We start from the raw sequence: 26,331 nt of genomic DNA, 5'->3' as shown, positions 1-26,331 counted from the left end.
CCTGACATCTGAGTATCTGAGTAATTTGCCATTGAACACAGGAACTTAGGCAATGGCCAACTGATTCTAATTCAGGTTTTTAAAATTTTCTTTTCCAAAGAGAGCTAAAATAAATTCAAGATGAAACAAGACCTGATGAATTCTGAAGTCTGTTATGAGCAGTTACGGCAGTTACTTGGCAAAACAGCCCAAAGTTGGTTGGGCTACAGGTTTAATCTATTCTACCTGTTTTCTTACTGACTTCAGTGGTGAGTCTGTAATCTACGAAATGGATTAATTTGAAATACGTGATAATGAGAGCAGGTTTAGTGAATCTCAAATATCTTCTTCTGGCACTTATCCTTTTGATCTCTCTCTCATACAACCTTCACAGCCAATGCCCTAATGAGTTCATTCCTTATAATTCATTTATATGTCTTGAAGACTTTATTCTGCCAGCTCATTTTTCTGATATGATAAATGATTAGGGGATTTTGCAGTATTTCTGGCACTGTGTACTACTTTGTAGTTAGGAATAGCTACACTGAATTTCCCACCTATACATATTTCCCTGTTTGATATATTTTAAACAAAGATACTATGTATGTAATACTGGGTGGATTAATTTTTTTCCCATAATTATTCTTCTCCATAATTTTTGAATGCCTTTTGTTTGCCAGGCTGTAGACTGTACCTGAGACATTCCCCTTGACTCCCAATAAGCCAATGTATGTAAGATACACTTGGTTGGACTATAAATCTTTCGTAGAGTGAGTTTGATGCTTCTGGATTATTTGCACTGCCCATAAACAGAAGGAAAACATATGAGATCACCGAATATTAATGGCAGCTGGCAACAGGCTAATACTTCCCCATAGGATTTTTTCAAGTCATAATAAATCTGTAATATTATTAGGTTTTTCAGCTTTTGCTTGGAATTAGTTTATCTGGATTCCTGTATATTACGGGCTGATACTTAAGGTAGGGGGAGCTCAACAGTTATGGATCCCCTCTGGACTGTGAAAGGCGTTCTTGCTAAATGCTATGTCCATAGTTCAAGGATGGATTTTAATCTGTCTGGTTATAATTTATTGAGTTTTATATGTTACCCTGACCAAGTGTGAATTAATTTGTAATATGTAATGTAGGCTGGTGAATTACTACCGAATTGTAAGACTTCACAACTTGTTGGCCCACTACTAATACAGGATTTTTAATTTATTAGACTATCTTAGACAATTAGATACATTGTGGTATCTTTATAATTTAGAACCACCCATGGCTCTCAGGAACAGAAAGGTTAAACAAAGTGAATGAAAGATTGCAAACCTTTTAAAGCAATGACCTGATAGTTATTTTACATCACTTTGTGATCACTTTTTAAATACACTATTATCAAAAAAGTATGTATATATGTACTGATATGAAGAATCAGCTGAATAAATCCAATACATAAACCAAAAAGTGCCTATCTACATTTTTTTCCTAGCCTTGTGTTTTATTCTTTCTTAGCAAAACCAGAAAGAGAGAGATTCCTGGTCTTTCAAAAAAATAATGGGTTAATATATTGACAGCCCTGATTTTTGACTTAGGAGTGTACAAATCATAATTTTAAGTGTAGCCAAATAAAAACAAAGTTGACATGCCACCACATGGTAAACGCTAGACATTATTCACAGTAGTGATGCAGAAGGTATCTGTAGGATATTGTATAGCAGTTACTACAAAGATCTCGTAAAGGGTGGAGATAAGAGGCATTGAGCCTGCAGATTAAAAAATCAGAGAAAAAAAGAGATTGTCTGACTCAGTTTTATTTAAAATGTCTTTTATATGTATTGGATTTGTACTGATTGAAAACTCAACACTTCTTTTTTGTGGCTGAATAATTAAGACTGATGATGTTCGTCTGAGCTGACAGACTTAAAAGATAGAGAAACACATAGTTAAATCTATGATACGCTTGCAGCGTTGAACCAGCATAACTTCATCTGTCATTGAAGTCTCTGAAAGTGTTGTAAATGACATAGATTGCCATCGTAAGGTGTTCACAGGAGCTGTTCAATATTGAAAGTAAACATAGGTCTGCTTTGCTGTCTGTCATTCTTCAAGCTGTCTGAGAGCAAAACAAATTTCTGGAATACCTTTGGTGGTTATAAAGTAGAAAACGTGCCAGTGGAATAAACCCGATTAACAAATTTTCTAAGAAATCCTAAAATGACCATTAAACAGCATGATGCAGAGTTGTTAAACACAAGTGACCAGTATTACCATATGCTGTTTAGGAAAGCAAAAACAGTCAATAAATCATGCAGTTGCTTATTGCACTCATTCATCTGTGGGTTGCTGGGGCACCAGCAATGTAGTTCAGTCTTGAAGGTTTGTTATTGTTTAGACCACATTGTAAAAATCTATTGATTATCCATGTGCAGCATGATTTATTCTTTCATCTGATATTTGTGCTCTTGGTAATGGGATACTGAGCTGTGGATTGTAACAGACATTTTAGATCACATACTTTATGGTTTTCATCTAGAAAACAGTAATAATAAAAACTTGAGAAGGGTCATAAAAACCTTATTCATATCGTTCTAAAGAAATTATTATAATATCATTATTTTACTAACATTACCTACTTTAACAAATTTCATCTGAAGCATTGGCAAAATTTGTGTAAAAGACTGAATCTGCAGTTACAAAAATAGCCATTTTCCTAGGCTTTAATATTCTTCACACGTTATTATTTTAAACCATCTAAACCAAGAATCATTTTGACTTAAATTTTTGTCTTTGTTATTCTGGCTGCTCCAAGCTTTTATATGAAGGGTTCTTGAGTTAACGATAACTGGGTATCTAGAATTCAGTTCAGTTACCTAGGCAGAGCCATCTAGTACCATTTTAAATGCAAAACATCCACGCACAGCCTGGAGATGTGATACAGAACCTGCAGGATACCCATGCCCTTTGGGACAGGCAGATAAATAGCATGTACAATTGAAAAAAGATATTAAACACTCTTAGGCAACTAAATAAAGCCTCCATAGTAGGGTTGTACTTTCTTTGCATTCCTTGTTCCCTCCAAAAAAAATGAGACGTAATGTATAGTAGAATATTTAGGGCTGTAATTTATCTGTCCATGCATATGTGCCTCCATGTGAGCTAGATGTCCAGACTGCCTTTATAGCTGGTGGAGATCTCATCCTTGGTCCAGTTACCTTAAAGCGGGCATTTTTATCAATCTGATATGCCCTACCTGATATGCTGTGTCTCATCTGCTGCTCCAGAAGGACATGGGTCTCCCATACGCATGTCCACACCTACAAACGTGGGGTGGTGCACGGGTGTCTCAGGTACGATCTGGCATGAGGTGCTGAGGTTGAGAAAAGTCCCAGAGGCAGTGGTGACGCAGGCAGCTGTGGTCTACAGAGTTACTCAGCTGGCACTTCGGTGTGTCAACTCGCGGGATAAACTGAAGAGGCTTTGCTGTATTGAATAGATCTCCACTGGTGGGAGCCTAGCTCCAGGCAGGGTCCTGGCTTCAGGAGTCTGACTTTTAAAACAAAACAAATTCTTTGCTCATTCACTGTGATATTTGGCAGGCATGAATGATTATTGCGAAATTCAGTTTAGTAGAGATGCACATATGTATGTGCTACGGTATTGAAAAAAAAAGACAAATGGGATGCACTTTCCTACTCTTTACTGTGTGCAGTCAACACTTTTTTCTTACTTATGTGAATGTTAGAGGAATGGAGAAGAGAGAGATAGTAAAATCAGTCTTAAAGGTGGTGTGAAATAGGAAACTAAGAGTTAATAGGTAACAGATAGCAGAGAAATAGAGGTAATGACTCTGATTTATGAGTGTGTATCTAGTTTTTACTGGAGAAAGCAAAGTATGCATAGAAAGTATAAGCAGATTAGTTTAATGTCTTCTCTGTGATCCTTTCACAAAGTGCAATTTGAAACCCACTGAAGTCAGTGAGAATCATTCCACTAACCTGAACAAGCTTTTTATCAGAATATAAGACATGTATTCTTATGCACAGACATATATTAAAGATGTGATAGCCAGTCTTGGTTATTATATTAAAATTATTCTGAGTTTTCTACTGTTCAGTCCGTGACTTAACATCAGACTTCACATTGCTTCAGTAATTGCCTGACATAGTTTGACACTATTTGGTTCTGCCTATTTTTAACATCACTGTTTGGACAGTATTAACTGTACTTACTGGTTTTGCTCACTTTATTTCTATAGAGTCCCATTAAAAAAATAAGTGTGAAAAAAAACCCAAACATGAAAACTTGTAAAGCTTGAATGAATAAAAGGAAGTTACTGAGTCATAGCTATCTAGTGGATAAAATGGGTTAATACTTGTAATGTGTGTTTCTTTGTATTTTTAATCTCAACTCTAAGGTATGTTCCCTTTTGCTCTATATATTGCTCCTTTGCCTTCCCTGAAGTGCAAGCTTCCCAGGCAGACCTAGGAAATTCCTCAATGCAAACATCCTTCTATTTTGAAAACCAGCATTTTTCCTTACCTGCAAATCAGAGATCAAGTCAGGAGAGAATACTTCTCCAGTATACTTTAAATGTTTTATTAAAAACTACTCAGTGTACTTAAGGATTGCCACCTAACACATGAAACGAAATGTAAATTTATCCATTCAGGATTTACCAGTTATGCAGATCTTGAGGCTTAGAGAGGGTGTATCCATCACAGTGCTCAGCAGAGCAGTTCTGCACATTCCAGCACTTTGCTTGACCATAGCAATTGCCAGACCAAACAGCATTGTTCTCATGTGTGTTTGGTACCTCTCTTTCCTTCGGAAGATAAGAAGACAAAACCGTTTGATCTTTTGAAAGTTAAGTTTTAATGGGAGGGAAGAGTTGTTTAAATTGTTTAAAGTTACTTTTGCCCATCCATTTAGGGTGGTAAGAGGAAAGAGTTGAAGTGGAGTGACTGAGAGCATTTAACTTTCTATTGCAACTTGCAGAATGAGTCATGAGATGAAACAGCTAATGTATGTATATACATAGACAGATACAGTAAGGCTTTATTGTATTTTGTAACTTAATAACTCAGCTTACAATCAACTTCCTTTTATATTTTTGTAGACTGTGTTTAATATATCCTGCCAAGAAAACATACGGATTATTAATTGTGTTGTAACATTACTTGTAAGGTGTTTTACTATATACAAAAGACAGTTGTCACAGTTTGTGAGAAGTTTGTCTCTTCATAAATTCTAATGCAAAAATGCATTCAGGGTAAATTTAATTCTGATGTAATTGTTTTAAGTTCTTGCTCTAATTTCGTATTTTTTAAACCTTAAAAATAATGAACTTTCTTTATTTATTACAGAAACCTTTGAAATGCTTATCAGACTGGCTGAGAATTACACAAGCACACTTTTCTGCAATGCGTATGGAAACATGGCTGCTGAGGCTACTACACGTGTTCCGGAGTTTTTCACAGATGTTGGACTCTTCATATTTGGCACAGACGTTAGCACAGAGAAATTTGTCAACAGATTTTCTAACACCCTGTTCTCAGTAGTCTACAACCATGTCATTAACCCTGGTCTGACTGACATTTCACTGGAGTATGCGGAGTGCCTCCGAATGGTAACGTTTCCAAAAAGGCCACAGGACAAACGGGAAGATCACTGTTACCCAGCTGAACTTTCTCACAGGCTCTGAATTTGGGGATTGAAGCGATCAATACAACAGATCATCTGCATTTCTCTAAAGACTGCGGCAGAGCTTTACTGAGAACACGGTACTGCCCTCATTGCCAAGGGCTGACTTCTACGTAAGCGCTGTATGGGCCACTGCCTCAACGTCATCCGAGGCTGCTTAGCTGACACGGCAGAAGTTGAACTTCATTGGCGAGGATATATTCAGTCACTGGAGGAGCTCTCAAGTGCCGTGAGTGGAACATATGACACTGAGCATGTGCTTCTAAACTTTCATTCACTTCTTAATGACACTCTCGTATAGGCTCACATCAATGGACCAGGATTGTCTGAGCAGGTAAGAAGCTGTTTTTATCCACGCTCGGTGCAAACATGACACTAAGGAAAGTGACACTGATAACTGTTTCTTCTTTGGCTGTTTTTGTTGTGGTGAATGCATTGGTATCTGGGTTCAGCTTTCTTTGACAATGCATTTCTCCAGCACTACCAGCTTTTGTTTGAATCATGCACATGACCTGCTAATTTCCCAGATTCTATTCACAAGTTTAACGTCAAGTGGAGATTCAACATTTTGGCAGTGTTTACAGTACAGGCTTTTCAAAATGAAAAGAATTCTTGTGTGGAAATTATCTTTTCCCATTTCCCCTGAAACCACAGCTTTTTTCAAAATTTCACTGAGTGAAAATTTTTGTTGCACAATCCAATGGAAAATTCTATTCCTTCACCCTTCTTATTTAGAAGTTAACATTTTCAGTAGATGCACTGAATAGATTTAGGTTTAACTTTAAAACTGTGTCTGTTAAGTTCTGCTGAACAAGGGTGAACAGTGGAAAGTGTCATTAAGTTTGGAAGCTTAAAATATTAACAGGAAGACAGCAAATTATCTGCTGAAAAACTGATTCCACAAATATTCTATAAAAACAGAATAATACCCTAACATTTGTGTAAATGAGAGTGTTAAATTTCAGTGTTAATATTTGTTTGCAGATTGGAAACTTGTTATATGGCATACTGAGAATAATTTTGAGGCGCACAAAAAAATGTTTTTCGTGAACATAAAAAAATTAATTGCTTCATTGTTATATGCACATAATGATAAATTTAAGCAATCCTTCTTTTAGGTACCATTAGCCTGTCTTAAAGAACCTATGACTTCGCATATATTATTTGTGTAATTTTGCAGGTTTCAGAGAAATTAGCACAGTTCATTTGTAACATGAACTAAGTCCTTCCTTACATATACTTGAGAGAATAAACAAGTTATGTGAGAGCTATGTTAGCTGTGAATGCATGAAGTGAAGAATTTAAGATACTGTTAGGGAAAATACACATTATTTAGCTACACATTAGAAAGAAAGTAAATCTGCAAATTTATGAAGGTTATGTGAGTAGCAAAATTTGAATTCTTCCTACGTTATATGTAATACTCAATACATTTTATAATTCTGTATTCTTACATGCAGACTTCACTGACAGTGACATATTCTGTGTTTAATGCTGGATTGGATATCTTGGTCTGGGGAGATGCTTTTAGTTTTACAGTATACACAGGTCTAAACAGGGTGTCTGGGTTTCAGTGGTGTGGCATCAGCTGAGGTGCAGTAATACTTCTAGGACTACCACAGCCTGCCTCTTTATGTGACTAGCTGAACTTGAAGCAGTGTCTTCTGCTAAGCAGCTGATATGACCTCTGACAACAAACAACTTGACCTAATATAATAAATAGAGGATTCTTCATTTCTTACTAAGACCTACAGTCTGTTAAAATGGGTTCTTCATCATGCTTGTAGTCAGTGAGTAACAGGGAAATTGCCCATTTCTATGAATCTCCCATTTCTATGAATTTATACCAGCCAGCTACATTTAGCCAGAATCTCCTGCTGCTGAACTTTCTTGAGAAAAACTAATTATTTTTAAAAGGTTTTTCACTAACAGTTTGGCTCAAAAGTGGCTCACTGATGTCTGTCTAATTCCTAATATGTTTCAGAGCTACAGCTGCCTTTTAGGGATATTCCCTGTTCCTTTTCAGATTCTTTAGGGATCTTTTTTTCCTACAATTTTCAGGAACAAGCTAGAATAAGAAAGTAAAGGCTCAAGAGAAGGACTTCTGTTTTCTTTTTCATCCTGGGTCATTTAGTTTGGAAAGGTTTAGACTTGGATTTTCAACAGTGAACCATCATTGGCCCAGCTTTAAAGTCTCTCGGCACACTTATGTTTTCAAAATGAAAGTTTTTAGTCTCCAAAATAGTATATTTCACTCAATTGTAGTAGAAAATTAAATGGTTGAAAAGCCCTCCACCCAGCGTTTCGGCTTAATGAAAGTTTCAGATTGATCCAAACTGAAATGCTTTATTTTGATATTCCTGAAAACTCTATGCCTTCCTTCTCCCCTTCCCTCATGGGATGTAAGGAATAGTAAAATTTCTTATGTAATGATAATTTGTGCCAATGTGTTTAGTTGAAGATCAAGTGTTTACTTCTGTTGTGTTAAGATCTTCTCATATAGAATCACTTCCAAACTTTAAAAACTAAATATTTCATTTTTCACTCAATCTGCATTAGATGTATGCATTTAGACATATCTTTCACTTAATCTCTATGTTATAATTGACCAATCCTTTTTCTCTTTGGTCTATTATTTGGTCAAATAAGACTATGATGCATTGATCCCTTGAAACATGGTGATCTAGTCAGTCAGTTCTGATTTGCTAAGTATGGCTTGAGTATATTTTGTATTTGTCCATAGTTTAGGTATCAAGACCTAATTCTGACATGTAATAAATACAGTCTTTCAGCTTTAAGAGGCAGAGGACATGAATTCTGTTGAAACTGGCTCATTAATATTTATTTATTTTATCTTCAGAGTGACTCATGAACCATTTCAAATTTTGATAAGCAATTAATGCATCAGTGATTCTAACAGACACAGAAAATGTGATTATGAGCCAGAAAATAATGGCTCACTTAGGCACGCAGCAGTGTCTGCAGTTTTAAAAGTGAATTTTATCACAGTAAGTACTTTTATGAGTTTTAAAGAAGGAGACGGAGAAAAAAAAATCTTTAAATGTTTGGAAGTATGATATATGCATATGCAAATGTTAATATGAGAATCAAGAGAGTATCCTGCTTAGTGATACATGTATTTGTACAGCTCTTTATCTAATCATGTGTACGTTCGTGTAAATAACTATATGTAAAGGATTTTTTTCTAACATGTTGCATGGATGTCTATATTTAAATCTAATGTATATTCATACTTTAAGCTCTGCGTGGTGTGGAAAGACCACTAATGCCTTTATAACATAGCTACTTTTTACAAAACTCTTCTTTTCCAGTAATTTACACCTTGCTCCCGTTTCTGCTTCAGTCAGCAGAGCAGTGCCACACTGTCTCCAGCGGGAATTTTTGTTTCCCTTTGTTCTTCCTGTTTCAAATTCACACCTTTAATTCCTGCCTCCCACAACTCCACTGACTGACAAGTAAGTGCAGCATCCATTCATCATCTCTATACCTGGACATTATTCTATGCTATTCTGCAGAATCTAGTGGAGTTGTGTGGGTTGTGCAACTATTGGCATATATATATATATATGTTCACATATATATTTATTGACATATATTTAATGATAGTTCTGTTCTGTGTTCCTGAAGTCTATGTATGTCCATTTATGTACTGTTTATGCTCAGTGCATAGTGGACCCTATGCTTTTTAGCTGGTAGGAGTTGGAACAGAAATTTTTTAGCAGACTTACGTGTGTATGCTCATGCAGATACAACGTAATAGAGGTTTAAGAGAGCTGCACCATACAAAACAAGAACAGTATTCATTATTAAGATAATCTGAAAAAGATGATATGTAGTTCTTAAGCACTGGATAACAGGTAGAAATGCTTATTGCTACAAAGGACCTCGTGGATTCATCCTGTGCTTCTCTTTGTGCTCAGCCTGAGTTGCCCCATGCCGGTCACTGAGCTTGCCTATAGCCAGGGGAATCCCCGTTGAGGCTAATGAATGCACAAGAACTTTGTAACGCATTTAAGCCCCATTTAAGGAAAAACAAACAAACAAACAGCCTATGGAAACTTGTATACAAGTTTTAATAAATTGTTTCATGTTACCTCCATTGTGTTATGCTAGCCACTGTCAAGAGAGAAGCACAAAGATGTTAGCAAGACTTACAAAGTTTTGGTGTGCTTGCATCCTACAATCCTCAGAAAAAGAGCATGTTTCTGTTCCCTTTATGCGTGGGTTAGTGGCACGGCCCCATGCCATGGAAGGGCAAGTTCTGTGTCACTCACAGTGTGGTTCAACAGCAGTTTAAGCCAGTCTCACCATGGGTTGCCCAAGTCCTGCCCTGGCACTGTCCTCCGCTGTGTGTTTCCACCCTTTTCCCTGTGTGCGTGCTGCTTCGGCAGCTGAATGTCAAGCTGGTTGAGGGAGCTGTCTGTAAGAGAGAGTCTCTCTTAGCCATGGTGTTGCTTGGGTGTGTGGAGACTTGTGCTGTCATGCGCTGGGTAACGCAGCAGCTGAGAGGTCCATCAGAGTGGAACAGAGGGCCTGAGAGGAGGTGAAATGGGTCCGAGGCAAGAGCTGAAGGAATAGGGGAAAGGAGCAGGACAGAAGAGAAAGAGAGAACTTACAAAGCTTTATAGTTAAATCTTTCCTCCAAACTTTACATTAAACTGTTGTTCTTGATTCCCAAAAGATCAATGGTGTTTGGGATTCCTATTGAATGAAAGAGATGAAAAGGAATATTGATCAGTTGTTCATTGTGTATTCTGGGCACTGATGATTTGGGGATCCAAAGGAAAATGAAGTACGTGACCATGATATGAAAAGCTATATATGCATATAAAAATGTGGGAATCGGAAGCACAACAGAAAAAATTAAAATCACACAGACAAATTCTGGCATTTCCTAATTTTGAAAGTGAGGAATTTGTGCTATGTGTTTGGTATTTTTGTATGTAATATAAGCCTACAAAAATTTGGAATGGGATTTTCAAAAGCACTATGTCTTCACTGTGTCCTAACTGTTGTGGACTTTCACTGGATCAGTTTTCCAAACAGTTGGAGATAATGAAAATGTCAAAATTCTGGAAGTTCTCAAGTCCTTTCACTGATCTTAGACTAATCCTGAAAGATCTAAGTTATCTTTCTTCTAAAAAATATGCATAATTATATTGTATTAAAAGAGACTTTTGTGTTGCTTTTCTAAAATCTGTCGTTAATACTAGAAAAAAAGCAAGATCTTTCTTGTGTCATAGAATGCTAGCAGGAAGAAGAATTTAATAGACTGTATTTAGAGCTTTATTTCCTTATTGATTATTTTTGCTTGAAATGACTAGCTATAAACACTTAAACAGTCAGAACTGCTGTGATACAGTGATGTTTTAAATTTAATATTCCCATGAAGAAACGTATTCACAAACATTATGAATAGAATATTTGTGGTTTTTTTCTATTCCTTCTAGGGTCTGTTTTATGTAGCTACCTTTTATTGGGGTCTTTCTAGCGAAAAGTCACACAGCCTTATTCCGTGCCATTCCAGAAAATGGAAGTGCTGTAGAAGTGGACTATACCAATTAATTTTTTAGATTTAAAAAAGGAATGGAAAGGTGATGAAAAACATCTTTTGATAATCCCAAATACATACAAAACATACACCTGCAAGCTGTAGTGTAATTGCAGTTTTTATTTTTGGAAAGGAGTAAGCTTGGTTGTCAACAAAAGACCAGATTAACAGCATTTCTAATTGTGGAAAGTGCTGTGCCTGGGTATTTGGTAACTTTCATAGCTTTACAGGTTAAGGCACTTAAAGAGATGCAAGAGATGAGCATCCTTTGAAGTAGCTATCCTGTGAACCCACTTCCTTAGTATCTAAAATCTAATTTATTTACTATACATGATTATATGCCTATAAAAACAACAGCTTTGTGCCTACTGCTTCATAGCTACTGCATTTTGGTTGCTTGCTTAGAGTGCATTAGTCAATCCTGTGAAGTAAGTTAACAAGCCATTTGAACTTATATTAAAAAATAATTAATTTTGTCACTATTTTTAAGAAATTTTAATATTAGAAAATGCCTGTTACAAACCCTTTATATAAATCAGGTCATGAAAGAGATCTGAAATTCATCACTTGAAAGTTGTAGCTATCACAGAGAGCTGTACTCAGCACACCTGAAGTGGACTTCTGTCTTCTATATGCATATAAAAATACACAGTACAGTGTTAACCAAAAATGGTTATTGATTTGATAACAATCAGAGATATAATTACAGTATTTTTTTGTAAGGGAAATATTAGGCTGTACTTCCAAGTGTTATTTATAACGTCCACCCCTGATTTTGCTTGAAAAACTTATGAGTTATCCAGCTAATAAAAATCCAGGAAAACAGAAGAATGGAAGAAAAAAATAAACATTTCCATTAAAACTGGAAATTCAGGAAAATGGAGTAAAGGAGGAAAATAAGAAACATTTCCCCTAAAACAATTCAGCCTGTCTAAACAACATCATACAAATGTCTTCTAATGTTATTTCCGTGTGTTTCAGTCCACCCAACAACATGTACACAGAAGGGACATACATTCATTATCAAATGTAGTGACTATTTTACCACTAGCTTATCTTATTTTGCCTCATTACTGGAGGAACCTTTCATCATTTTTTGATTTTGAGGACTATGAATGCTGCATACCCTTTAGCAAAATGGGTAGAGGCTTTAACCTTAATTTTGCTTCTTTGGATTTTGTATTCTTGCTTCATAGTCTTAGCATTATTCACGTGACTCTGACTTTTGGACTTCGAAACTTTTAAAAGGAAATAATGGATGTTTACTCTCACCACCTTAGTTTTCTCATGACTTCAACCTAAAGTGATGCATTCAAGATGTTGTTATTTTAAAAATAAATATTAAAGCAATATTTTACAAAAGGGGAGGTTCAGACTTGATATTAGGAAGCATTTCTTTACCGAGAGGGTGGTCAAATACTGGAACAGGCTTCCTAGAGAGGGGGTCGATGCCCCAAGCCTGTCAGTGTTTGAGGCATTTGGACAATGCCCTTAATAACATGCTTTAACTTTTGGTTAGAGCTGAAGCGTTCAGGCAGTTGGACTAGATGATCGTTGTAGGTCCCTTCCAGCTGAAATATTCTATTCTATTCTATTCTATTCTAAATGTTTTTACGAAATGGCATAGACTGAAAATCAAAACCCTGGTTAAAAAGAAACAAAAGCTCTACACGTAAGAAGAATTAATTATGTGAAAACATAATTTTGCAGCCTAATTTACTGTATATACTTGAGTAAAACTGGCAATTGTTATAGAAAAGCCTAGTAACTTATTATTTTACAAATTAAGCAGATTACACAGCATTGTATAATTTATGACTGCTTTGGTTTATTATCCATATTGTTTATATTTAACCTGCGCAGTAAATTTCTCTATTGCAAACATTCTAGGTATACTTCATCTGATTGGATATAGCTAAGTTTAGATGAATATCTAGCTGGCTCTTCCAGATAGCTGACTGCATTTGTCTCCCTTCATAAGAGCCCTGTTTAACACAAGGCTCCAGGTGCACATGGCATGGGCAGAAAAGAGAAGCACTGTCAGTGCTGCAGGCAGAGTTTTGTGCCTTAGGATGGCCCCAGTATGGACAGCTGACCTAGCTCCGCTAGCTCCTCCCAAACTTTGGTCCTATTGCCACTAGCAGTCAGGAAAGCAGCAGGGAGACAGGCTGATTAACAGTGCCTTTACTTTTGGCAGCAAAGAGCCAAACCACTCTGTGTATGTGTAAGTATGGATGTATGCCCATGTCGTGCGTATGGTCGTTTACTGGCTTGCAGTTTCTCACTAGGAAAGAAAAGGATGATTATCTCTGAAATAAGATGCAGAGGGATGGGGAGAAAAGGAGTGTGAGTAAGAGTGAGGGAAGTGCATTGGGGTCCTGGGTAAGATGTGCAGGTCCCCCACACTCTTATCGACCCTCTACTCTTCACAGCCTTAGGTTACAACAGTGGCACAGGAGTCAGGGCACTGCCAGGTTTCACTGTCAACAACATCCCATAGCTTATCAAGAAGGCAGTGTACAGTGCAGGTGGTTGTAGCTGTTTTTAAGCACCTCACTGACATCAACCAGGCAGAATCCATCACTGGCAAGAAGTCTCTGTCACCATAGGGGAGGGCAGGAAGGCTGGGCCGTTGGTAACAGGAGGTCAGCGGAGTACCCAGCACCAGGATCCCACTGCCAGGCCACAGCACACTGCTTCCATGCGGGGATGATGTAGACACTGCTCATTTTCAGAGAAGAGCCCCCACCAAGGACAGACCACAGCCTCCTAGGGCAGAGACCACCTGTGATGTGAAAGATACAGTAGCTCAGATGTGTTGCATCTTCTTCTTTAGCTGTTCCCCTCATTTTTGAGATTATATGTGATACAGACTACTTCTTCACTTGCTTTTGACCTGTCTCTCCACCTGTGCTGTTTCCTTTAAAAGCAGACACCTGTCTGTTTTCATGCTTTGTTTCCATGGCAAAGTGTGTGACACTGTTCTCTTGTCATCCAGCATACCAGCTCTTGAGTAGCATTCTGCTGCTGCTGCCAGGGCTCTGCTACAGGATCTGTTAGGACTGCAAGGGACAAATGTCCTTGTTGAGCCTGTCCCTGTTCACCCTTTCTTACTCATTCTCCCTGGGCTGTTTTCACCTTCTTCCTCAAGGCATAATGCTTCTTTTTCTTGCTGGAAACAAGTGTGCAGAATGCTGTAAGAACTGAAAATGTCATTGATGCTTTCCAGAGCATTTTTCAGGGCACTGCCAGACTGATGCAGCCAGTTGTCATTCTGTTTTTGGGATGTCAAAAGCCTTCATTTCTATGGTGATGAGGGGGCAAGGTCATAATTTCATTTTTCAATGGGCAAAGAGGGTGAAAAATCTCAGCTGGAGGGAATACAACACTACAGGCTTGGGGAGGAGTGGCTGGAAAGCTGCCTGGCAGAAAAGGACCTGGGGGTGTTGGTTGACAGCCGGCTGGATATGAGCCAGCAGTGTGCCCAGGTGGCCAAGAAGGCCAACGGCATCCTGGCCTCTATCAGAAACAGTGTGGCCAGCAGGAGCAGAGAGGTGATTGTCCCCCTGTACTTGTCACTGGTGAGGCTGCACCTCGAGTCCTGTGTTCAGTTTTGGGCCCCTCACTCCAGGAAAGACATTGAGGTGCTGGAGCGTGTCCAGAGAAGGGCAACGAAGCTGGTGAAGTGTCTGGAGCACAAGTCTTGTGAGGAGCGGCTGAGAGAACTGGGGCTGTTTAGTCTGGAGAGAAGGAGGCTGAGGGGAGACCTTATCGCTCTCTACAACTGCCTGAAAGGAGGTTGTAGTGAGGTGGGGGTCAATCTCTTCTCCCAAGTAACAAGTGATAGGACGAGAGGAAACAGCTTCAAGTTGTGCCAGGGGAAGTTTAAATTGGATGTTAGGAAAAATATCTTCCCTGAAAGGGTTGTCAAGCATTGGAACAGGCTGCCCAGGGAAGTGGTGGAGTCACCATCTCTGGAGGTATTTAAAAGACATGTGGATGTGGCACTTAGGGACATGGTTTAGTGGTGGACTTGGAAGCGTTAGGTTAATGGTTGAACTTGATGATCTTAAAGGTCTTTTCCAATTTCAACAATTCTATGATTCTATGAATAGATGGAGTCTCCTATGGGAAGACTTTCTGCAAAAATGGGGGAAAACATGAGAGGACTTGTGGATAGAGGACACTGTCCTTCTGATGGTGGTCAAGGTAAGTGTGCTGCCTGTCAATCTTTTCTTGCTTCAGATTTGATTTGGAAGAGACACACATCGTGGGGGAATTATAACCACCCTGGTATCAGCTGGAAGAACAGCACAGCAGTGAACAAGCAATCTAGGAGATTTCTGGAGTGTATTGGCAACAACTTCCTGGCATAGGTGCTAACAAGTAAGGGTGCTCTGCTGGACTTGATACTCACAAACAAGGAGGAATGTGTCAGGGATGTGAAAGTCAGGAGCAGCCTTGAGATCCTAAGAGTTCAGTCTCCTAAGAGGAGAAAGTAGTGCAAAAAGGAGGACCACACCCCTGGATTTCAGAAGACCAGATTTCAACCTCTTCAGAGATCTGCTTGGAAGAATCCCGTGGGGTATGGCCACGGAGAGTAGAGGGATCCAGGAGAGCTGGTGGGTATTCAAGGATCACCTCCTCCAAGCTCAAGAGAGCTCTATCCTGACAAGTAGGAAATCAAGCAGAGGTATCAGGAGTACTGCATGGTATAAAGCAATGAGCTCTTGACTGAATTTATAAAATGGAGTGTTATAAGATGTGGAAGCAGGGGCAGATGACCCGAGAGCAGTATAGAGTTGGTGTGCAATATTGTAGGGGTAGGTTAGAAAAGCCAAGGCTGACCTGGAGTTGAATCTGGCAAGTGATGGGAAAAGCAGCAAGAAAGAATTCTACAAGTACATAAACAGCAAAAGTAAGACAAGGGAAAATGTGTGCCTGCTGCTGAATGGGGCACGGGAACTGGTGACACAGGATACAGAAAAGGCTGAGGTATTCAATGCCTTCTTTGCCCTAGTCTTTACTAGGAAGACTGGCCTTCAGAAATTAAGGATTCCAAAGGGAAGGTCTGGATCAATGAAGACTTACACTCAGTGGAGAACAAGGTTAGGGCACTAATCATAGAATCATAGAATCATAGAATCATTTAGGTTGGAAAAGACCTTCAAGATCATCGAGTCCAACCATTAACCATGCCCACTAAACCATGTCCTGAAGTACCCTGTCCACTCGCTTTTTGAATATCTCCAGGGATGGTGACTCAGCCACTTCCCTGGGCAGCCCATTCCAATGTTTGACAACCCTCTCAGTAAAAATTTTTTTCCTAATATCTAACCTAAATCTCCCTTGCCTCAACTTCAGGCCATTTCCTCTTGTCTTATCTCCAGCCACCTGACAGAAGAGACCAACACCCACCTCACTACAACCCCCGTTCAGGTAGTTGTAGAGGGTGATAAGGTCTCCCCTCAGCCTCCTCTTTTCTAGACTAAACAGCCCCAGTTCCCTCAGCTGCTCCTCATAAGACTTGTGCTCCAGGCCCCTCACCAACTTGGTTGCCCTCCTCTGAACACTCTTCAGCACCTCAATGTCTTTCCTGTAGTGAGGGGCCCAAAACTGAACACAGGACTCGAGGTGCGGCCTCACCAGTGCCGACTACAGGGGAGCAACCACCTCCCTGTTCCTGCTGGCCACACTATTTCTGATATCTTAATCTTAGAGCACTTAAACAAACTGGACATACATAAGTTCATGGGGCCTGACAAGTAGCACCCACGAGTGCTGAGGCAGCTGGCTGATGTCATTATGAGGCCACGGTCAATTATCTTTGAATGGTCTTGGCAACTGGGAGAGGTTCCTGAAGACTGGAAGAAAGCAAATGTCTCCCCTATCTTCAAAAAGAGTAAGAAGGAGGATCCAGGAAACTACAGGTCAGTCAGCCTCACCTTGATCCCTGGAAAGGTGGTGGAGCTTCCAAACAGGTGGACAAAAAGATGACTGGGAGTAATCAGAAAGGATTTACAAAGGGGAAACCATGATTAACCGCCTTGATATCCTTGATAGGACAGCCAACTTGATAGGATATGGGTAGAGCAATGGATGATGTTTACCTTGACTTTACTAAAGCCTGTGAGAGTTTGTGCTGACAAAGTGCACGGTGAGGAAGACTGGAAACTGGATGAGTGGCTGGGCCCAGAGGATTGTGATCAGTGGCACAAAATACGGTTGGAGGCAAGTCACTAGTGCTGTACCTCAGGGGCAGATGCTGGGGCAATTACTGTTTAATGTCTTCATCAGTGGCCTGGGTGATGGGACAGAGTGCACCCTCAGCAAGTTAGCAGACACTACAAAACTTTGGTCAAAGCAAAAGTGAAGGAATTGCTCCTTACACAGTCTCAGAGCCTGAGTGAAATTTGCCAGGACAGGATGATAAAAATTGAGGCCAACAGAGTGATAGCCCAGAGGTTCTCAAAGGAGTTGGTCACAAAGCTATATATCAATAATAGGTACTTTTGTTCTCAAGAGAAGTGGAGGTATTGATGATAAACTGTGGAGGGAAAATGAGCCTTGGTTTAGAGATTGCATAGATACTACTTAAATTTGGTGTTGTGGGGAAATTAATTACATTGTTCCTATCACCAAACTATCTAACTGGACTCAGCCTTGTACTCCTTTAACTTTCAGCAAGTGTGTATTCCCATTACTAATTTTTAAAAGACAAGCCCCAAGTGAGCAACATGCCATATAGTTCTTTCATACTTTTGTAAAAAAAAGTAAAATATTAAATACGTAATTTTCAGCAAAGCAGACTTTGGAATAAAATTGTGGATTTCTGCCTGAAGCTTTTGGCATATGTCTCTGCCATCATTACTTTGCTGAATTTATATTACTTGATAAATTGATGAATTTAAATTCCTTCGCAAGATTGATATAAACTGATTTGTGGAAACTGCTGAACCGTAATTGGATTTAAAGTCCTTGTCTTATACATGTCTGTATTCTAGTATCATTGTGTTCTAAAGGAAGGTTTGATATCTAACCTAACATAGCACACAGTTGAACACTATCACCTTCCATTTCTCTCCATTCACAGATATGCGTCTAGCTGTAGCTGTGAAAAACTGTGATGCTTGTATAATAGAGTATGGCATATTTTCATACATCAGTCTTTTTTTTTTTTTTTTTAATGTAGCATGGAGTAAGTGTACTGCAGTCATGACCTCCATCTAATTCAGATTCCTGTAGCGTTGTATTTCACTTCACCATTGTTTCAGAGTGGAAAAGCTCCTTGCTGCTGTCAAAAGGTTTTCTTCTGAGGCTAAACTGGGCTTTTTTCATCAGAAAAGAGAACAGAGAACTTTGAAAACAAAGCAAAAAACAACAAAGCAAGTGTTTATGGCTTGTTTGTAACTAATGAAAAGTTGTTTTTATTAAATAGTAGGCTTTCTTCCTACCTAAACATACCTAGTCGTTTGACAGCTCTTGCCATCTTTGCTGGTTTGATCCATCCTTGCTATGTATATTACTGAGATCTGAAGTATTACTCTTATTTCTGTAGTCTTGTCCTCTATACCACACACTATATACTACCGCTATAAAGGCCCATGCCGTTTTACAGATTTTGTAACTAAAATTGGTGTTTTCCAAATAACAAGATCTCTGCTACAATATATAACATAAAAATAGTGGTAACCACATCCCAAAGCATCTCTTGTATGTTGGAATGAATCCTTGTTGTAAGCTCCATGCTGCAGAATTCTGCTCTAAATCGGTGTCCTTTTCCAGTGCAATTGGTCTGCTTGCTTCTAATGTGTAGAAAAAGGGCTTCAAATTGTGCATAGAATATTAGCAAAGGCAATAATACATCCATAGGTATACACACATTTTGGAAAAATGTATGTTACTGTATGATCTACTCATTTATCGGGGCATTACTTCTCAAGTGCAAATTGGAAAGAAAAAATAAAATTGATAAACATTGCTGGCATATGCTTGCTAATATTCTGTCAGTGTCTTTATTTTAGGGTTTATGATACACTGGCAGGTGTGTGCCAAACGCTGGAAGCACTCATTTCTCTCAAGAGCTTCTTAAATAGCAGAACATGAAGCCATGAACTCATGTCTGTCTAAATAAAGTCAATTGCTACATTCCTCAGCTTCTCAGCATCTGAGTATATGGTGGCACAGCTTTTGGTACGTGTTTCAAGATACATCATTTTCAATTCCTGTTCTCTCGGCCAATTTTCCTTTCATTTATGGAGATGAGAGCGGGCATCTTTCTCACCTTTGGTGAGAAGTGGTTCAAATCCGGTGTCAAGTTCGTATCTCACACTTTTCTGAGAAGTGCTTTTTTTCAATTCATTTGCCAAATTTCCCAGGTTCCTGCCCTGCAACTCCCACAGCGGCGGTACTTGTTGTTCGGGGTGCAGGTGCCCGGGTGCTGGTGGGGGTCGGCAGGAGAGGAGCGGCTGGTTCCAGCCGGCTCCGACCCGCCCACGCAGGGCATGGCTGAGTCCCTCAGGCAAGACGGTGGTGCCTCAGAGAAAACGTATTTAAGAGAGTGCAGAAATGATGCACGGCAGTGAGGAGCGAGGAAATAAAGTGAGAGAAACAGCCCTGCAGCCCCCCAGGTCAGTGCAGAAGGAGGAGGAGGAGATGCTCCAGGCGCCGGAGCAGAGATTCCCCTGCAGCCCGTGAGGAAGACCCTGGTGAGGCAGGCTGTCCCCCTGCAGCCCAGGGAGGTCCACGGGGGAGCAGATCTCCACCTGCAGCCCGGGGAGGACCCCACGCCGGAGCAGGGGAAAAGCATGAGGAGGAGGGAGCGGCAGAGACGCAGTGTTATGGACTGACCACAACCCCCCTTCCCTGTCCCCCTTGCAGCACTTGGGGGCTGAGGGGAGGCTGAGGAGTTGGGAGTGAAGGAATGAAGCTGAGCCTGGGATGAAGGAGGGTGCTGGGGGGAAGGTGTTTTTGGTTTTATCTTTGTTTCTCGCCATTCTACTCTATTTTTAATTGGCAATAAATTAAATTCGTCTTCCCCAAGTTGAGGCTGGTTTACCCATGACAGTAATTGGTGAGTGATCTCTTTGTCTTTATCTCGACCCACAAACTTTTTCATCTTATTTTCTCCCTCTGTCCTGTTGAGGAGGGGGAGTGAGAGAGCGGCTGGCTGGGGGTCTCACAGCCAGCCAAGGTCCACCCACCACACTTACCAACACATGCACATGGCTTTGGCAAGCAGTGCTGAGTGGTGCAGGGTTGCGTAAGGTATGTTCAATATAGACTGCCAAGTAAATATTGTAGGAACATATCATGGCATGCACTATGCATTCCTGTTTAATGTGTTTAGAGCAAATCCACTTCACAATTTGAAATTACTTGAATCTTTTGTTAAATCTCTCAGTTTGCTGCACTTCCTTCTTAAGATTGAGATCTATTTTATCAGGAATGCATAGGATCTTTAATATACCTCCCTTTTTTTCTTTTTTAACAGAAGGTTAGGCAAAATTTGGGCAAAATGCACAGATCCAAAATGGCCTTCCTCTTTCCATTGACTGCATAGGGACTCAGAGTCTGAAAAATGTGGAGTAAGCAGTCTGGGCTGCCATCATGTTCTGGTTTTAGATGACATGCTAGACATCTAACTCTGCTTTGGCACCATGGCAGGCTTGTCTCTCAATGTGTCCACTGGGGAGCTGAGCTGAAGGTAAGGAAGGTGCTCCAAGAGGCTGAAAATACTGCTCAAGATTCTGATTCTTTGTATTTACAGAAGGAGAAGAAAGGAGGCTTTTTACTCCTTCCCCAAAGCCAAGTAAGAGGCATGAATAAGTGTAAAGGAAGAATTCAACTGAGAATCTTTTCTGTAGGCTGTATATGTGTTTTCTTTCTTCTCTGCTCTTCCTTTTTCATTGTGAAACAGAATAACTGTTCACAAAGAGAGCTACTCAGCTGAGCAGACTTCTGGTGTCTCAGTTGGCGCTTAAATCACTACCAACCCTTTGTACTGGAAGCGAAAAACTTTGTGAGGGCAAATTCAGAGATTTTGAAGGAAATAAGTTTTTCAGGCTATTTTGGTCCTTGAAATATGAACATGTATAAATGAGTGAGTGTCTTCTACATCACAAAAGATCTTCAAAGAAAACTGGTTTGTCCAGGTTCAAATAAGAGGGTGAGGAGACACTGAAACACTTAATATACAGATAAAAGAAGCAAAACCACATATCTCATAAGATGTAGTTTGGAATGGGGGAGAAACACCTAGGTTCTCTGAAATGCTGACTAACTAGATAGTGGGTTTTTCCCCTCATCTTTTTTTTCAGATAGTTTTTGTTTCTTTATTATCATGAAGAGGTGACCCTCCAATTATCTAAAGAGTTGTTGACACTGTCTTATGCTAAATGAAGTAATACATTATGACTGTTACTGTAAGTGTGCATGATTTTACTGACTTAGATACTTTCGTTGCAGATCTTACAAAACTGTTCTCCTCTTCACAATTTTGGAACGTAAATTGCAGCCTGCCACAAAGTGTAAACACATCGTGCAGATATGCTGACGCAGCCAACTTGTTTTGGTTTCACAGATTCTTCATGTATTGTAAGTTGTAATACATTTTTTGTTTTAAGTGAGTAACATGCCTGATAAAGGTTATAGAGCCCCATTTCTGCTTGCTTTGACAGTCACATTCTTGCTGAATTTCTTCTGGGTTACACAGGTGACCCTGGATAGACTTATACTCAGATTTAAAGAACAATTCTGCTTGTATAGGCATAATGTTAGCCCTCTACGTCAGAGCTGTACTTGCAGGGCACACAGAAGTAAGGAGCAATAAAGTGTATTTTAACCACTAGAGAGCATAGATAAATCAGTCAAACTACACACAGGCAGCTGATCTTTGGAAAGGACTACTGCCAGTTTTATATAATTACTTTTCAGAGGAGAACCACAGAGTGTTTTCACTGAGCATAAATGAAACACCTTGGCATACACTGAAGCAGACTTGGATTGGGAAAGCTGGCAGCCTCTCACAAGAAGCAGTTTTGTTGAACTGCCTTTGAAGAGTTTGAACTGGCAGTGCTGTATTCTGGCTGTAGGGTAGCTTGGCTGAGAACATTAGGATTTCCCCTGACATTAAGCCATTAAAAAAAAAAACCCAACATTTCCTTCCCTCCAACCCCCATTCAGAAGGAGAAACTATTTTTACTGCCAGACTTGCTGAGTGTTAGTCCCTCATGAAAGGAGCAGCAGAATTAAAACCTTTTAAGGTTTTAGTAATTAAAGAGCAGAAGACACAAATTAAAAGTATATTAAGTAACTCGTATTTAATGGGCTACTGGATTTTACTTTACAATCAGAACATGCAAAATTGTGAAGGAAATCAGAGATAATTAAAAACTGATGAGATATGAGAACAGTCTCAAGAACTTGGGCTGGAGCACTGGTTTTGGTAGATGGAGTGGTAGGAGGAAGATACGAGTCTCAGTCACATGAAAGTTGTGGACTGTGGCTCCCAGAATCCAACAGCTTGGACAGCAGTCTTTTGCAAAACAGTATAAAAAAATCACTGATTAAAAAAACCTGGTTTGCAAACTCTTAGCTTTTTTGTCTCTTCCTTGATCCTCTGTCTTGACTGTAGATTTCCCCAGAAAGGTGTACCGCAATGGCACTGATGCCATGCCAGTGCCAAACAGAGTGGAATAATTAATTCAGTTATCTCCAAGTTGTACTACTATTTATATTTCACAGAAAGTGATCTTCCTTTTTTTTTGCAACATGTAATCCTCTCAGTTCTTTCACTTCCAACTCTATCTCACTTAAAAGATTATAAATACACTTTTTCATGCATCACTTGAGCTTTTAATTACAATTTTGAATAAAAGTGCTTTGAAATTATCATTATTTGGGAAGTCCATTTAAGATTTGTCTTGCAGGTGATTATAAATTGTTTACTAATTTGTGCAAGCATTATTCTAAGTATCAGCTTTACTCTGTAATTCTTTAGGCTGTTGTTCACAATGTTTTCCCCTTTCAGGTTGTCTTGGACTTCTCTTGGAAGTTCTGTAAAATGATTAAACCTATGTATGAAACTTACAAAATAGCTGCTGTAGCCCCAGAGCTTGCTTAGAGTTCTGGGTGCCTAAGACATGCTGCTGAGTCCTGGGGCTACAGTGGAGAAAAAGAGACAACTGGTCACAGATAAAGAAGACAAAATTTACAAAGAAAACCAAGGAAATAATACACGATTTCTGCATGATTTTCCTGTGGTGTAAACACTGGTGGTACTCCACCGTACTTTGCTAAGACAATCTCATTAATGTCTTTTTCCTGTTCTGAAGGAAAAACAGCCTGTTTTACCAAATGCTTGCTCTCCTTGTTTTCAAGAACTTGGATTTTGTTTCAGTAGGGAATACTTGAATCTTCCATGCACACGTGCACGCTCTCACATATCAAAATACATTTTTCTTTGCAACAGAAGTTTGATATCAAATATGCAACTGTTAACAAGCAGCAAACTATAAAAGCCTGCGTAAGTGCTTGGAAATACTGAAATACTGGTGCTCCCTCTTGTGGTTTAAGGAGAAGAAGACAAACCAGTGAAACCAGCGCTAAGTGTGTGGGTATATTGGCTCCTGCAGCAGGAGCTGAGCTGGACTCTATTACAGGTTGAAAGGAGAAGCTAGTCTTACTTTGAGAGATCTTCATTTTCACCTGCTTACATGGTCAGAAAGTGCCAAATCCCTGTGTTGCCTGGTGACAGAGGAGCCATCCTCTCCTGTGCTGCTCGCAGAGGCTGGCTGGCAGGTTGAGGTGCAAAAAAGAGTATGCTGTATTGGTCTTCTTTTTCTCATTTTGTCTGACACACAGCCACCTTACCTGAAAGTATTACACATCCGCTTGCAAGTATTAAATCTGAATCAAGGAATGTCATAAACATGTAATGCATTGTTTTTCTGGATGAATATTTTGGGTAGTTTGATTAGTAATCTGTTGCTGGAAATGCTTGTGACTCATCAAGAATCTGTTTCTCAAAGAAAGTATTCACTTGTGTATTCCTATAAAATAAAATAAAATAAACTTAACCACATTTTTTTGGTAACAAATGTATTTTCAGCCCATCCCTCCCTGCCATCTCATTTTAGCTTTGTTTTAGTTATCAGACGTCAGCTGTCTGTTTGCTCATGAGTGTTTGAGGGATTTAACTGTAAAAGGTGATGGCAAATTTGATAGCTAGAACTGAAAGCAACCAGACTAATCACTAAGTAAAACACGCATTAAGTAAAAGCAGTTTTAAATGTCTGCATCGACTATGGCCACAATGATGGCTTACAGGTCTGAGAGACTGTGTCAATCTAGTGAATACTTGACATGTACCCCATTTACAGGAAATCCTGGATATATATGTATCAGAAACTTACAGTGTTTGCTAAACTTACCAAAACAAGCATGAAACTGTTAAACATAAAGGAAAGAGCAATTTTCAGACTCCTGATTCTGGTTCCCAGCTAGAGCTGAGTGTAAGCCCCAGAGGTTTTGTATCCAGATAAGTGGTTTCTTCCCTGTTGCTCTGTGCACAGCAGTAAGAACAAGTGGAACAGACTACAGACACACCGCAAGACTCGAAGATGGTCATCTTTTCATTGTATTTCACAACAGCCTATGGCCCAAAGTGGAGCAGAGAGTCTCGGGATTCTTGAGACTTATTTCTGGCACAGCGGCAGTGTTTAAAGATAATGGCATAGCTAATCACCAAGACTTGGTGTATCTAGTTTGAAGTGCACCACAGGACTGTGCCTTCAGTTTGCTTCAGACATTTGAAGTAAAATCATTTCAGTGGAAATGCTGAGGTCAGAAAGAACCATTTCTATAGTGGAAAAAAAAAAACCAACCAAAGAATGTGACTGATTTCTCCTATTGAGCACGTGAATTTAAGAGGACAGTATCCCACCATTATTGGTATGATGCTCACATCATTGTCCAGTCCTGTGTAAACATAAAGGTTTATGATGCTCCTGTTTTCCAAACTGTAAGTAACCATAAGTAGACGTTCTACGGAATTGCACCAAGCAAAATCAAACTGCCATAAAGTTCATGTGTGGCACTAATTGCAATTTAACTGCATGGTTATTACAAGAGCTTTTAATTAACCTAGTCATCATACTGTGGCGTACAAATTGTGTATAATAACAGCATGCTGAGTATAATGACAATAGGTTTGTCTGAACTGTGAAAGTCGGGAGTTTTATCATTTTCTGAGGTTTCTTTTTATGCCCTTAAATATTGTGCAGTATTTAAGAACATTTGACCAAAGGCAAAAAAACCCACCCACCCACCCAACCAACAGAAAAACCCATAGTAAGTTGCTGAGGCTTGTCTGGTTTAAAATCTTATAACAGTCTTCAATTCTTCCTGAAATTCAGTGAGATATGTAATTCTCTCCTGAATAATATTTTCGGTGATTTTTCAGTCTCACTTTTGTCAGTGTATTTTTGGTCCCCTTTGAGAATAATTTTATACACTCTTTCAGGATTTTGTGTTTGAAGCCAAGAAAAATGCTCAGTTTGTGGAAACATTCAGTGGGAATACCCTTTCAGTGAAACTGGAAGATAGTAAGAGTACCTTCTGGTCAGATATTGCTGGAAAATGGTCATTTGTTAGACCATTAGTTTAGTGAGACCATTCCCCTTCTCTCAAAGTTACGATTCCAGTCTGTGTCTCTCAAGACTGGTGGTTATAGCACTGACCAAATTTTTACCTGGAAGGTTAATTTCACAGCCCCAAACCTAAACATAAAGAAACAATGTAGCTAGTGGAAATAGTTGTCCTTCAGAAAACATGGGAAATGCAACAAAGTGGCATTACACTTACACCATGTACTCATTCCTGCAGATGTAAAGAATGCATTAAAAAAAAACCAACAGAAATTATTATGGAAAACGTATTTATCTGGTTTTTAGACCATCATCAGCTGTGTCTTGGGAAATGAGATACTGACGTTGTGATTTTAAATTATTTGGCTCACAGACACAACAGGCACCTGAATGCAAGATAAGAGTATATGACCTTTTCTTGTGCACAAGTTT

General features: G+C 39.3%; 1 protein-coding gene across 1 annotated transcript in view; it reads left to right on the top strand.

Moving 5' to 3' along the window:
• The window catches only part of GPC5 (glypican 5), a 754,872-nt gene that overhangs the window by 145,468 nt on the left and 583,073 nt on the right, over nt 1-26,331 (top strand). Inside the window, 3 exon segments of the mRNA XM_075045978.1 lie at nt 5,343-5,600; nt 5,603-5,787; nt 5,789-6,013. Of these exon segments, the coding sequence (XP_074902079.1) occupies nt 5,343-5,600; nt 5,603-5,787; nt 5,789-6,013 (668 nt within the window).

Source organism: Buteo buteo, chromosome 14 (genome assembly GCF_964188355.1).
Source record: "Buteo buteo chromosome 14, bButBut1.hap1.1, whole genome shotgun sequence".
NCBI lineage: Eukaryota > Metazoa > Chordata > Aves > Accipitriformes > Accipitridae > Buteo > Buteo buteo.
The sequence above is the reverse complement of the archived record's forward strand: the minus strand, read 5'-3'. Positions and strand labels throughout refer to the sequence as shown.